The sequence below is a fragment of the Rutilus rutilus genome (assembly GCF_951802725.1).
Source record: "Rutilus rutilus genome assembly, chromosome: 15".
Lineage (NCBI taxonomy): Eukaryota > Metazoa > Chordata > Actinopteri > Cypriniformes > Leuciscidae > Rutilus > Rutilus rutilus.
In genome coordinates, this window is record NC_140220.1 from 24,500,146 (window position 1) to 24,515,969 (window position 15,824).

The 15,824-nt window shown below is 37.7% G+C and overlaps 1 protein-coding gene across 1 annotated transcript in view; it reads left to right on the top strand.

The window, feature by feature from the left end:
• adcy1a (adenylate cyclase 1a) overlaps positions 1 to 14,684 on the top strand; it is a 48,771-nt gene extending 34,087 nt beyond the window's left edge. Inside the window, exons 15-20 of the mRNA XM_084432514.1 lie at positions 177 to 293; positions 2,776 to 2,922; positions 3,050 to 3,148; positions 6,534 to 6,648; positions 7,577 to 7,701; positions 12,796 to 14,684. Of these exons, the coding sequence (XP_084288640.1) occupies positions 177 to 293; positions 2,776 to 2,922; positions 3,050 to 3,148; positions 6,534 to 6,648; positions 7,577 to 7,701; positions 12,796 to 13,104 (912 nt within the window). The 3' untranslated portion in view covers positions 13,105 to 14,684. The remainder of the gene's footprint in view (positions 1 to 176; positions 294 to 2,775; positions 2,923 to 3,049; positions 3,149 to 6,533; positions 6,649 to 7,576; positions 7,702 to 12,795) is intronic.
• The last annotated feature ends 1,140 nt before the right edge of the window (positions 14,685 to 15,824 follow it).

Consider the following 15,824-nt stretch of genomic DNA (forward strand, 5'->3'; position numbering starts at 1 on the left):
ATCATCAGCAGTGTGATAGACAAGCTACTGCAACGGTGCCCTCTGGTGGATGCTCATTTTCAGACTGTAATTCTAAAAATTGTATCAATAAACTCTCCAGTGACTGTACAGGTAATGCAGCTAGTATGAGTATACGGGTAATTATTAATATTTCTATTTGTGTGTTTCATCCTCAGGCTGCAGAGGAGAGAGATGACATGGAGAGAGTGAAGTTGGACAATAAGAGGATTCTGTTCAACCTTCTGCCTGCACATGTAGCTCAACACTTCCTGCTGTCCAACCCACGAAACATGGTCAGATTTCATTTACAGGTCACAGAGGGTCATTCCTAGAGTTAGGGTTAGTAGACCCAAAAATGATCCCATAGTTTGCTCACCCTCAAGCCATCCTAGGTATATATGGTTTTTTTTCTTTCAGCCAGACACAATCCGAGAATAAAGCCTGAGATCAGTTCATCCATCCATCATAAAAGTAATCCATACGACTCCAGGGGGTTAGTGAAAGGCCTTCTGAAGTGAAGCGATGCGTTTTTGTAAGAACAATATTCATATTTATAACTTTGTAAACTATAATCACTGGCTTCCGGAAACGGCCGTATGCGAGTCAAGTTCCGGCAACATAGTGACCATGAACTAGAAGTCTAAAATGATAATTTTTAAAGAGAAATGTCGGAGGAGCTTGAGTTTGTTGCCCAGCCCGGTTTGTTTGAATCACGAGAGGCGTTTAATCTCACCTAAGCTTACGCTACTCCTACATCCTACATCATGCGTCGGGTCAGAGGTCACTCTTTCGCTGGAACTAGACTAGTGTACGGCCGTTACCGGAAGCTAGTTATTATAGTTAATGAAGTTTATAAAAATGCATCGCTTCGCTTCAGAAGTCCTTTATTAACCCCCTGGAGCCGTAAGGATTACTTTTATGATGGATGGGTGCACTTTTTTGGGCTTCAAAATAGGTCAGTTTTGAATTCATGCGGTCCTAAAAATGTACATCTTGGTTGTTGTAATTCCCGGAGTCACCACTTCATGGCAGTGTTGTTGTGATCCAGCTGCTAATTAGGTGAGAGGTCAGCGCAGATGCTTTGATGATATGTTTGACCATGTAATTGAGATAACATTATGATTGTGTGTTGTGTAAATGCTCAGCTACTCCAACTGACTTTGTGATCTCACTCACCAGGCTTCATTGTGAGGCCTTATGAACACAATGAATGTGTGATTACACTCCCGTTATGCAGTTTGTTATGTTTTATATGTTTGCTGCATGCTCAACACATGCCACTCGCCTATTTTCCTGTCCAAGATCCTTTCCAAGGAATTGATGCAATCAGACATCCTGAAATCTGTTACGGTTGCTCTGAAGCAAGCATCCCCTCCTGAGCGTGGAATTCTATTGTAAACAGTGGCACGGGGAAGTGAAAATCTTGGACACACAGTATACACAAAAAGCGCACACAAGATGCAACCATATTATTGCATTCTTTCCACGGGCAAATTATTTCCTTGTATTTAAATTTCACTTAATTGTTAAAATAAAAATCACCTAAATTGTTTCTCTCTTTTTTTCTTTTTTTTTTTTTTACTACAACAAAGGCTTGAAAAAGTGTGCATTTGTAGTGTACAACTGTTCCCTGGAGTCCACTTGTTTTCTTACACCAAAAAAAATAATATATTTTTACATGACAATTTTTCACCCCCTCTTTGACACACTGTTTTGCTTAAGACTTTTATATTATATCCATTAAAATGCTTGGGGTCAGTAAGTTTTTAAATTAATACTTTTATTCAGCAAGGATGCTTTGAATTGGTCAAAAATAAAATCACTTATATGTCACAAATAAATGCTGTTCTTTTGAACTTTGTATTCATTAAAGAATCCTGAAAAAAATCATGGTATTAAGCAGCATAACTGTTTTCAACATTGATAGTAATAAGAAATGTTTCTTGAGCAGCAAATCAGCAAGAATGATTTCTGTAGGATCATGTGACACTGAAGACTGGAGTAATGCATCACAACAATAATTTTAAATAGCAATAATATTTCACAATATTACTGTTTTTACTGTCAAATAATCAAATTAGAGATTTCTTACAAAATCTTTCCCACCCCAAACTTTGAACAGTAATGTAAAATGGCTAACCTCGTATGATTTCAGATTAAAGCATTAACGTGACATTTAAAAAGACAAAATATTGCTTTATTCCGACTGGAATCAAACATTCAAAGTGCGTGTACTTTGTTAAATAAAAATGCACAGTTATCCTAATCTGTTGGCACCATGTTTCTTGTTGACATCCATAAGACACCAAATTGTTTCAATGGTTATGACCAAATCATAATTTTGGGAGGGACTCCTGTAATCCATACATTCAGAATTATAATTAAAGGGAGTCACTTCTGCATTTAAATGCGGTTGTCACTCCCAAAACTTTGGAGTTTGTATGTGACTACATACAGTAGTAAATTAAACTCTTCTATTTCAGAAGACCAAGAAAAATCCCCTTTTTTGTGACTGTTTTAGCGTATAAACCGTTGTGATGCGGTTGTATCTTTGATTTAAGATGGCCAGGTCAATCTGATGTACTCTACCCTTCAAAATCGAGAGCAAGTTTTGCTTTGACCAAAGTCAGCTTGTCCAGTTCATGGGTGTCGTGACTAATGACTGTAAGCTTACCTTCTCTAAGCGCTGTTATATTCCCAGCTCAGCCTAGATCGGTGGTATCATCCCCTGAGGGTCTCATGTCTTTTTCCTTTCCTGCTCTTTCACTGTTCCAGGACCTGTATTATCAGTCTTACTCTCAGGTGGGCGTCCTGTTCGCCTCCATCCCCAACTTCAATGACTTCTACATTGAGCTGGATGGAAACAACATGGGTGTGGAATGCCTCCGGCTGCTAAACGAGATTATTGCTGACTTTGATGCGGTGAGAATTTCTTGTTTCCCAGTCCGAGAAATGTATGTTTTGGCTCAGTGTGTGAGTTACCTTAATCCCACTCTAGGCTTCATTTATTTCTCCATCACACCATCTCTCTCTCTTTTTCTGTCTGTAGTTGATGGATAAGGAATGCTACAAAGACATTGAGAAGATCAAAACTATTGGCAGTACTTACATGGCTGCGGTCGGACTCGTCCCCACTGAGGGATCCAAGGTACACAAAGTGTGTGTGTGTGTGTGTGTGTGTGCATACACAGCAAAAATCATTTTCTCAATCCGAATTTTTGCCTTATTTTCCAAGATACAATTACTTGAACTTCAAGTCTTGAAGCAAAAAAAAAAAAAAAACGTGGGAAATTAAGGGAATTTGGCCTTTGTGTTTCCTCATATTTATTATCCTGTGAAACAAGAAGTCATAGCGAGACTATTTCATGCTCCCAGTCACCATGCTAAAAAAAGTAAATATGAATGGGAATATGCTTCATGCTCATGTGACACTGAAGACTGGAGTAATGATGCTGAAAATTCAGCTTTGCATCACAGCAATAATTGTAAATAGCAATAATATTTCACAATATTACTGTTTTTACTGTCAAATAATCAAATTAGAGATTTCTTACAAAATCTTTCCCACCCCAAACTTTGAACAGTAATGTAAAATGGCTAACCTTGTATGTTTTCAGACTAAAGCATTAACATGACATTTAAAAAGACAAAATATTGCTTTATTCCGACTGGAATCAAACATTCAAAGTGCATGTAAATGCTAATATCACTTTGTTAAACAAAAATGCACAGTTATCTTAATCTTTTGGCACCATGTTTCTTGGTGACATCCATAAGACACCAAATTGTTGCTATGGTTATGACCAAATCATAATTTTGGGAGGGACTCCTGTAATCCATACATTCAGAATGATAATTAAAGGGAGTCACTTCTGCATTTAAATGCGGTTGTCACTCCCAAAACTTTGTAGTGTGTATGTGTCGGACTCGTCCCCACTGAGGGATCCAAGGTACACAAAGTGTGTGTGTGCATGTTCAGTCACCATGCTAAAAAACGTAAATATGAATGGGAATATGCTTCAGAGATATTTTACTCTTAAAATATTCTAGGGGTGCCAATAATTGTGGCCAACGTGTTTTGGGGAAAAACGTGTATTTCATAATGTGATTTACCCCCCACTTTCAATCCTTTTACTTCAATGAAAGGTTAGATTTTTGTGAATGTTTTGAATTAAAAGGCTGTATTTTTACAGCCATCTTTGATCATATTAACCAGGGATGCCAATAATTCTGATCACAACTGAATATATTAGATATTTTTTCAGGATTCTTTGATGAATAGAAAGTTCAAAAGAACAGCATTTATTAGAAATATTGTATATTACATACATAAAGTGTTTACTGTCACCTTTGATCAATTTGCTTTTACTGACCCCAAACTCAAAGTTTGAATTTTTCTTACCCTATTAATTTTTTAAGCATAAATCTAACAGAATTTGGTGAGTTTTACACTTAAAAAGAAGGAAAACATTTTTGTTTAATGATTTATTAAAATAGATATATTTTCTTCTTACGTCTTATTGGGTGTTTTCAAGATCTTGAAAAGTGAGAGCATCAAGAGAGAACTTGTGTGTGTGTGCGCGTTTGAGATAATCTCAGATTGTATTTGCGTTTGGACATGAAAGGTGAATATCTTGTTATGCTACCAGTCAAACCTGCCACTGCTTTGAAAGCAAAACCAACATCAAATGCGAACACACATGCATTTGTTTTTCTATCATAGTGAAGGCTTTCCATTGACTTTGACTGCTATTTTTATACTGAGCTAATGATATTTTCTCCGAACCCTAAAGCTAACATAAACACACAGCTCCCATTAATTAAAGGAATAGTTCACCCAAAAATAAAAATTCTGTCCCACCAAACCTGTATGACACAAAAGAAGACATTTTGAAGAATGCTTGTAACCAAACAGTTTTAGTGTCCATCGACTTCCACTGTATGGACAAAAACTAACAAACAAAGACTGAGACATTTCTCAAAATATTGTCTTTTAAGTTCCACAGAAAAAAGAAAGTCATACAGGTTCTGAACGAGATGAGGGTGAGTAAATGATGACGTAATTTTTGGGTGAACTTTCCCTTAAAATCTCAGATTGCTGATGTAATGTTTCACCGCGGTCAGATGATATGACATAGTCAAAATAACATGATATAAAAAGTAAAGTTCTGTCATCATGTATTCACCCTTTAGGTTGGAGCACATAAACATCCATGGAACACAAAGGATGAAGCTAAAAATGTCCAAGTTTCTCTATTCCATAAACCAAAAGCTCTGAAAATCCCATTTGCACATCCTCATATTCACACTTTTATGAAACACCGGTCAAAATTTTGAGAGAACAGCAAATTAAAGGGATGGTTCGGAGTAATTTCAACCTAGGGTCCTTTGCACCATAACCTCGAGCCAAACACCCCCCCCAGAAGCCTTTTTTCCCTTGGTCAAACATTATTAAAGTTAGAGCTTTTTTAGAGATATCAGCCGGATGGCTTAGTGCAGGCGCTAATGGATCCAAGGATGCATCTCGTAAATTACCCCACTAATAATGCTCAGAATGGTACCAACCTTCTACAGTAGTACAAATAGGTTCTGTACTCATAAAACGAGGCATTGGAAAGTTTGTAAGTACATCAGGAGTTTATTTAAATAACACTTGCCTGATGGCTTATGCTATCGCTAACCCGGACGTCGAGGTCACTTCCGTGATTTGGGAAAACCCCGTAAAAGTCGAAAGCGATGCATAAGGATGTAGTGTAACGACGCCCAGTTCCAGGAATGCACTAATATTTTGTTGGTAGTACCAGTTTGCAACAATTGTTAGTTAACACTAAGTTGTCAACACTTCGGAAAAAATTATAAAAAATGTTGGATATAAAAGAGTATAAGAACTTTTCGCTGAATTTTGAAAGCTTTATAAATGCTTGTATTTTCAGATCAACACTTAAAAAGTATTTCGAATATCATCCAGTTATCAATACATTTCTATGGAGTGTTAAATTCACTAGCTTTTCCCTTACACTTGTGAGTTTTGCAAAGGACTTTTACGTGCTTTTCCCAAATCACGGAAGTGACCTCAGGCAAGTGTTATTTAAATAAACTTGGCTCGAGGTCATGGTGCAAAGGACCCTAGGTTGAAATTACTCCGAACCATCCCTTTAAATATCTCTCTGTTTCGAACACAAAGCTATCATATGACTTCAGAAAAGTTGGAAGGAAGGAAGGACTGTAGTATTAACTACTTTTATAGTGCTTTTGTATCCATTTTGGATCTTGATAGCTCCTGGTCACTATGCTTTTATTGTTAAAAAAAAAAAAAAAAAAACGTAGCATGCACATTCTGCTACATATCTTCTTCTTTGTTAATAAAAGAAAATAACATCACACAAGTGAGTAAATGATGACAGAACTTTAATTTTTTGGGGGTCAAATATTCCCATATTCTGGTTAGAAATCACCTGACACACTCTCTGTCTTATAACAAGTGTATAGAGTTGTCAGTATATGAATAATGTGTGTCTGTTCTCCCTCAACAGGTAAAGAAGTCCATTTCTGCACACCTGTGCACAGTGGCTGATTTTGCCATCGAGATGTTTGACGTCCTGGATGCGATCAACTACCAGTCCTACAACGACTTTGTGCTTCGAGTTGGTGAGTGACCTTGTTAGAGCGAGGTGTCAGCCATGTGTTTGTGTGAGTTAGTGTGCGTAAATAAGTGTGTTTTTGTGTATGAGTAGAGGAAATACGTCAGTAAGTGTACACATTGTGCCGGACATCCCGCATCCAGAAGGATGTCCTGAGTGTAACCTATTTTGTAGGGAACAGATTACATGTAACAAACACATAATTGCACTAATGCACAATAATGAACCCTCTACACTACATACACACTTCATTAAAAAAATGACAAAACATTCTTGTCATGAATTTACCCAAGACGTAGATTTTTCACACGCAGACAGACAGCAGAAGTTTAACACAGGGAGCTGCTCGGAAAAGCATACCTGCTACAAATCATTTTTAATGCCGCATTTGCAAAATATTAAATTGCAGTTATGAGAAGTAATTTCGCAATATACTAATAATGTAGTAAGATATTTTCTGCTGATGTAACCAAGGCCACATGGTCAGTAAAAAATAATAAGATAAAATTATATTTTAATTATATATTCATTTTTTACAGAAAAGCACATTAAATTGATCAAGTGAGCCGCAAATAATAAAAAAATAAAGATTTCTATTTCAAATAAATGCTGTTCTTTTGAACTTTCTATTCATCATAGAATCCTGACAAAAATGCATTACAGTTTCCACAAAAATATTTAGCAGCACAACTGTTTTCAAAATTAAAAATAATAAGAAGTGTTTCTTGAGCATCAAATCATATTAGAATGAATTCTGGAGAATCACTGAACACTGGAGTAAATGATGCTGAATATATAAATGTTTTCTATTTTAAAATATTTTAAAATGTTTGTTTTTTTTAATCATATTTCACAATATTACTGTTTTACAGTATTTTTGATATTGAGATTTTTAAGTTAAATCTGATTACTGATGGATTTGATTCATTGATCAGGCATTAATGTGGGTCCAGTGGTTGCTGGAGTGATCGGGGCTCGCAGGCCTCAGTACGACATCTGGGGAAACACAGTCAACGTCGCCAGCAGAATGGACAGCACTGGAGTTCAGGGCAAAATACAGGTAACACACTGTGACTTGCACCGCCCTTACAAAAAAATAAGTGTACTTCAAGTTCATTTTATTAAGTATACTTAAGTAAAGTTCAAGTATATTTTGAAGTATACTTTATGTAGGAAGTATACTAATATTAAAGGGTGGTTAGTTCACCCTAAAAAGTAACTAATGACAGAATTTTTCATTTTTGGGTGAACTAACGTACAATGTACTAGCAGTATACTTGTAAGTGTACTATTTCAGTACTACTTGGGACTATTTTGGCCCACTTGTTAGTGTATAAAAGTATACTTTAAGTATACTTGAAGTGTAACAGTAGTAAACTTTGAATACACAACTGTTTTTCGTTTGTACTGCAACTACTACAAGTGAACTTACAGGTATACTGCCGTGCAAAGGCAAAAGACCGTAACTTCGTTTTTGGTCGAAAATGAGTTATTTATATTTTTGGCACATTCAAGACCTTCTTTATCATGTGGATAATTATCTTGAATCAATTCCGTTGTTTTTTCGAGAAAATAATGATTTGTCTTAACAGTAACTTCCAAAAGCCCATGAGAAACAAAGGCAGAACACCGTAACATCAGTTACCGCTCTTTGGCTTTGTTTTGGAACGCTCAAATTGAGTTACGGTGCTCTGCCTTTGTTCAGCCGCGCGTCAATATGAAGTTACTGTGCCGGTGTTCTATCAAATAATGCTACCTACCAGACTGTACGGTGTTCTGCCTTTGTTTTACTGTCCATTAAAATTAAAATTATGGTGTAGCCTGTGTACTTTGTACAGCTGTCATCAGTCCCTCTAACTTCTGATGTCCTCAGAGCTTTGTCCTGCACAATTGCGGTCAGAACATTTAGTATGGTCTGAACCCGCGCTCCATCGACAAACGTGCGATATCGATCGCGAAGGATTATGCAGAGTTAACAGAAAAACGTTACACATTGCCGTATCAGATGAATACAACCAAGAATTAAAGCTTGGCAAACTAGCTGGCAGAGTGCCAAAACTTCGCCTTCAGCCCCGCCCTAAACGCGGTCGAGTCAACGCTGGACTAATATATCTATGGAGGTATTTTGTCATGTCAAATGTATTAATAATGCCATCAGAATGCAACCAAAGCACAGGATAGCAATAAGTAGATGGCTATAAATAATTGTAAATCATACAAAATAAATGCCATGATCACTAGATTTTATACAGGTGTTACTATAATGATTTTGTTAATGGTGATCAGCAACTAAATATTGATAATGTGGAAGTTACTGCCTTTTGCCTTGGCATGACTTCTCACTTTTTGCTGACAATACAAAGGCAGAGTACAGTAACTTTAAAATAGTGGTCAAAAGTATTTTGTTTATTAAATTATTAAAATATTTTTTTATGTATATAATTTTCATTACTAAAACATCTATTTGCCAGATTTCCAGTGTCCTACCTATAATTAATTTGGCGGGACAACTAAAAATCTTTAAAGTCATTTTTCTCAGTTCACTGCGCAATGTGACGTCGTAGTGACGTAATTTTCATGTAATTTTTGGACGTCCAAATTTGGTCCATTGAAGGGGTTGTTTTGTAACGCCAGGCGACGTCTTTTTTCGACGTCTTCCGCACGTCATTTTTCGACGTCTTCCGCACGTCATTTTTCGACGTCCATCCACAAAAGTTTGTTTACAATAAATCGCGCTCAGTGCTCTCTAACAAAACAGCGGCTTCTTACACACACACACACACACACACACACACACACACACACACACACACACACACACACACACACACACACACACACACACACACACACACACACACACACACACACACACACACACACACACACACACACACACACACACACACACCTTGCTTTACCTGGGACTCAAACTCGTGATCATCTGCTCCACGTACCAACGCTCTACTGTTTGAGCTACAGAGAGAGTGATATAATTTATGATTATCGCGTTTAGGCTAAAAATAGGTTCGGCGCTTGGATCACGAGCATCTTGCAGTACATTTAAAATATTTTAAATATAATATTTTAAATATTTTAAAAATATATTACATTTTAAATATAGCGATTTGGAAACGTGGATGGAGCAGTGAATAGGTTCATTACACAGCAAAATGACACGACAAACTCGCGTTTTGGAAAAGAGCTCTTCATTTGTAAATTAAAAAAATTATAATAATCATGTAAATTTCCTGCACCTGTCATAGACGTCCAAAAAATTACCCAGTTCAGGTCCAATGTTGAACGTAAATATGACGTCCAAGTTGGGTCATGGTTGGACGTCCAAATAGTGGACCTAGTTTGGACGTCGAAAAAAATCACCCAGTTCAAAGGTCCAATGTTGAACGTCAATATGACGTCCAAGTTGGGTCATGGTTGGACGTCCAAATAGTGGACCTAGTTTGGACGTCGAAAAAAATTACCCAGTTCAAAGGTCCAATGTTGAACGTCAATATGACGTCCAAGTTGGGTCATGGTTGGACGTCCAAATAGTGGACCTAGTTTGGACGTCAAAAAAATTACCCAGTTCAAAGGTCCAATGTTGAACGTCTATATGACGTCCAAGTTGGGTCATGGTTGGACGTCCAAATAGTGGACCTAGTTTGGACGTCGAAAAAAATTACCCAGTTCAAAGGTCCAATGTTGAACGTCTATATGACGTCCAAGTTGGGTCATGGTTGGACGTCCAAATAGTGGACCTAGTTTGGACGTCGAAAAAAATTACCCAGTTCAAAGGTCCAATGTTGAACGTCTATATGACGTCCAAGTTGGGTCATGGTTGGACGTCCAAATAGTGGACCTAGTTTGGACGTCGAATAGATGTCCAGAATTGGTCATGGACCGACGGACCCAATATAGACATGATCTGCACGTCTATCCGACGTCCAATGTTTCTAGCGACTTAAGGTCTTTTGCCTTTGTAGGGCAGTATACTGATAGTTTACTGGTAAAATACTTGTACAAAATGTTTAGTTTATGAAAGTACACTTTGAAGTATACTCTCAGTAAACCACTAATTTAGTAGTTTTATACTGCGAGTATACGTGTACGTTTTCTTTTAAGTGTATAATATCTATTATATATTGTTTTTGCACTTTAAAGCGTAACTCTCGCCAAAATGCAACCTAGGGTCTTTTTGTTAATCTTCCCGAGGCAATATTAGAATGGAAACGCCACTTTTAAGTTTGACCGTATTTTCGTTTTCGGTCAAACTGTCTTTTGAATGGGAGTGCTTGAGGCACGACTATGATAGCATCAAAATCACTATTTTTAAAACACTAAGAAGACTCGACACAACATGAAACTTTGGTATCACCAGGGGCTCTACACATGAAGTCGAGCATTGAGAACATTGTTTGTGTACACAGTTTACTAAAAACAAAGATTTTGAACAACTCACTGTAGCTGTTGTTTCAGGCCGCCGGCATTTTGACAGTCAAAAATAGTCGATCTCCGAAAGCAACGTAACAGGGAGGAGAGTAAAGATGGAAAGCTCCTAAAGCTTAGTTCCATATAAATTCACGGATAATTTGTTGTTTTGTCGTTAATGAAAATCAATATTGACCTTGTATTTGAAAAAGGATGCTCACATAAGAAACAATACTAAAATTCAGAATCAGTTCATTTGCATTCGGAGATTGACTATTTTTGACTGTCAAAATGCCGCGGACGGAAACAACAACAGGTACAGTGAATTGTTCAAAATCTTTGTTTTTAGTAAACTCTGTTTCATGTTGTGTCGAGCCTTCTTAGTTTTTTAAAAATAGCGATTTTGATGCTATCACATTCGTGCCCCTAGCACTCCCATTCAAAAGGCAATTTGACCGAAAACGAAAATACGGTCAAACTTAAAAGTGGCGTTTCCATTCTAATTATGCTTTTAAACGAAAGTTTGCCTCAGGTAGATTAACAAAAAGACCCTAGGTTGCATTTTGGCGAGAGATACGCTTTAAGCAAACTATGTTATTTAGGTATTATTTTTTTATACTTTAAATATACCTTTAACTGTTCTTTAACTCTTTCCCCGCCAGTGTTTTGCTGCTAGCCAACACCAACAGTTTTGATCATTTAAAACTTTCATGGCCTACAAAATATTGAGTTGAGTATCTGAACATGCAATTTATCAAAAGAAAGAACAGAGCCTCTGCTTTTAAACAAACAAACAACAACAACAAAACCATTTATGCTAGCTTAATGCATTCGTTTTTTATCAACACTTGAATGTGTGTACGTTTTTTTTGTCGTAAAAACCTTAGTCCGGAACGGATTCAGAACGATGATCAAAACACAGATGGAGTAGATCGAGTCCATCAACACCCCTAATGCTTGCACAGTCCTATAGCTCATCCTGGGTCAACATTTTATTTGGTCACTTTAGGCAGTTTTGATTTATATGCTGTTTAATGTTTGACGATCGCGTTATTTTACATTTGCATAAGCAATGCTTTTATCGCTTGTCTCTGCTTCTTCGCCTGTGTTTTGATCCAGAGATTCTACACTCTTTCAGAAGATGCGTAATAGCACCCTCTACTGTATAACAGAGAAAACAAGGATTGCCGGAAATTTCCGTCAGGAAGCATTGTGTCTTAAATGACAGAAAATTCCGTCAATGGCGGGGAAAGAGTTAAGTAGATCTGAAGTAAATTCCTATGTACACTGCCAGTGGACTACACAAAAATGTACATACTCAGAATTAGGAACATATCTGTTTTCTTTATAAATCAAGATTTTTCAAACAATGTAATCTATAAGACTTTGGGGAAAAAAGTATTTAATAGGCGAATCAATAAAAAGAGTAACCGCCTACAAGCCAAGTATACTTAGAATACTTAATTATACTTTTATATATCTCGATCAAAAGATTGAGTACAAGTATAGGCCAAATATACTTTTTTTTTGTCAGTATACAGTAGGTCAAGTGCAATTTTAAGTCTATTTCTGAGAAGTACATAAAAAGAAGACTAAAAGTATACTTTCTTATTTTTATTTGAAAAGAAGTACACTCATAGCACACTTGAATAAACATCTTTTTTGTAAAGGTGAACTAGAACGCCACTCCAAACACATCTGACTTTATTTGCTTCTACATTCCCAGGTGACAGAGGATGTCTTCCGCATACTCTCCGGTTATTATCACTTCCTGTGTCGCGGCCAGGTCAGCGTGAAGGGCAAAGGTCAAATGCTCACCTACTTTCTGGAGGGCCGAACCCCGCAAGGCGTGAACCCCACGCGATCCAAGAATCCAGCGCGTGGTTTGAGCCCCTGCATAAGGACCAAGCTGGGGTCCGCGCCCGCTGTCAGCAGTTACGGTGTGAAAAGTCTCACCGTAGGGCACATTAGCACCCCAAATAACAGCATTCTGTACCTGCCCTCCGTATCCGTCGATGTAGAGATGGAGGTGTGATCGCGAGTAGACGGGTTCGACGGTGATCAATCGATGCATTAGTAAATCAGAGGCGGGGAGGGAAACCGAACACAAGGTAGGAAGTGGGATGAAGAACACGGAGAGACGAGACAGTTTTGCACTGAGGAGAGAAACATTCAAACGTGCCAAACTGAGAAAGGCCCTTCCCCTTCACGCAAGTACATAATAAGCATGTATGTCTTTACGTGTGCACGTATGCGTGTGTTTTATTGAGTCTTCCCCAGACCAACAGGATATCAGGGTCTCCTACACGGGAGCATGCGATCTACTGCAAAGGCAGCTTCACACCAGCCGTGGAGACACGTACCCAGCGTGTGTGTGTGTGTGTGTGTGTGTGTGTTATCTTGCACCTGGAAATGTCAAGAGATGCCACGGTGATGAATATTTTTAACACGTGAGTGGTAAGGACCAAAAGGTCCGATTCAAAACAGCGCTGTATTTTGTACGTAACTGAGTCAGGCGACGAAGGGAGAAACTTCAAACACGTGTTGGGGTTTTTCAAAAAAGACAAAGGAAAAAAAACGGTTCCTCATATTGAGATTTGCTTTGAATAAATTGTTTACATGAAGAACACGTCACGGGTTTATAGCAAAGTTATTCCCAGCTCTTCGATTTTCAGGCACACGTCTGCGGTTGCAGAGAGAGAGAGAGAGAGAGAGGGAGAAAGAGAGAGACAGATCGGCATAAATACTAAACAACCGCAGTGAATCAGAGACTGCAATGATTTACTAGCGAATGCTAACGCTTTGATGTCTTGTAATCATTTACAGAAAGTCGGTCGAGTCTGTGACGTGGGTAAATGTTTAACTTTGCGTGGGTTGAATCAGCACAGTTTTCCTGTATGTGATGTGTGTACGCACTTGGTGCTTGGACAAAACATCTGTATGCATTTGCTGATGCCCTTTGCCCTCTGGGATATCCTTTCCAGTAATAACATGACAACAGATCCAACGTGAATTATAATAAGCGTCAAGGGCACAAAATATCGTTTCAATAGCATCACTGCTTGAGAAGCCAGCACAATCGAAGCTGTGTCGTTGTACTGTTCACAAAAAAAACAAATTGGCTTACAGTATGGCAAAATGGCTTGATATACAGTACATCTGTTTCACATATATTTTGTCTGTGGTTTTTCTAAGTGGCACTTAGCTTTCAGATTCTCCTATCAACGGTAGCATCTCTCACTGTGCTTGCGGAATGATCTTTAACACGCATGATATTTTAGTGCTGGATCTGTCATGTGCTCTGTAGGTCTTAGGTTAAACATCTGGATTTTAGTGCATCTACTGTATTTCAGAGCATGCAAACCTGCTCTCGGTTTCGAAAGCCTCACGAGTCTCATTTCATACGAGTTAAGAAATATCTTTTGATTTACTTTTTTTCGTGCTATTACTGTATTACTGTTGATAGATTTCCCATGATGCCTAGGGAATGGCTTCAAGCATGCCGTTCTGCATGTTCCTCTCAGCATGCCGTAATTCTGTCACGTCGCTCTATTTGATAACTGATTTGTGTCTCTAATGCATGCCTACTGCAAAAACAAACCAAGGGTGAAAAGTGTCGAAGATATGTTGCGAAACATGCTTTAGTAGCACTGCATGAGCCCAGAATAATGGCCTTGATGAAACGAACCATCTTTTTTTTTTTTTTTTTTTTCTAATCTTTTTCTGATGGTGTATCCGCTTACCTGTTTCATGCGTGGTGCTGTGGGGAAAGCTTTCTGGGAGTTTTGTAGCATCGGCGCCTTTTCGAGCTCTTAAAGTGACTGCCTTTTTATCCAGGGTCTGTAAGAAAAAGTGTATTTCTTTGAATATGTGCCAACACACACAGTTACCAACATATCAAACTTGTTCCTTTATAACACAGCTTTGCGACATTGTGTGCATTCGGTTCCGTTTCGAACTGTACTCTCATATGGACTGATCGAACCACGTGGCGTGGGGCTTAATACAGACTCGCAAAATGGGCTATTACTTTATTTCTACGTTTCATTCATGTTAAGCTACGTATTCAGGAATGCTTTCTCTGATTATACTTTTCGCCGCATTTAGCCTCATTAACCATATACAGAATTTTGCATATTTAATAATGTAAAGTAAGGAGCTGTCCATTCGAATTCCATATTTGTAGATTTTTGGTTTTTATTTAATGAATATAAATGCCGAATGCCAAACTGCTTAATGTATCACTGAATATTTCAGATTCTATGATCCAACAAATGTAGCCAAACAGCTAAATGGTTCTATTTGATATGGCTTAATATGATCTATTTTGACTACAGTGGCCTAACTTACTGATGTTATGAACATTAATGACATATTAACTTTAATAATGCATAAAGTGTGCACAGTAAAACCATAGAGTAGATTTTCATGTCGATTAGATATTTTCATATTTGATACGGGTCAAAATTATTGTACGTATTAAATATATTGTAGAGTAAACGAAAAGAGTATTTTATTGATGATTTGTAATATTTGTGCTATTTTTGGGGTTGCAATGTATTTATTGAGATGGTTCTATGTGAATGTAAATTTCATATTGAGATCTTTTATACTTGTGTTTGCACTGTTCGGGAATAAAATAACAATGAGAGATGACGATGGGCTTCTGTGTGCTGTTTGCGACGATCCGTGTTTTCGTGGCCGTGGCATTGGCCTTGAATAAGGAGATGTCAATCTATGGACTGATTGTGAGAG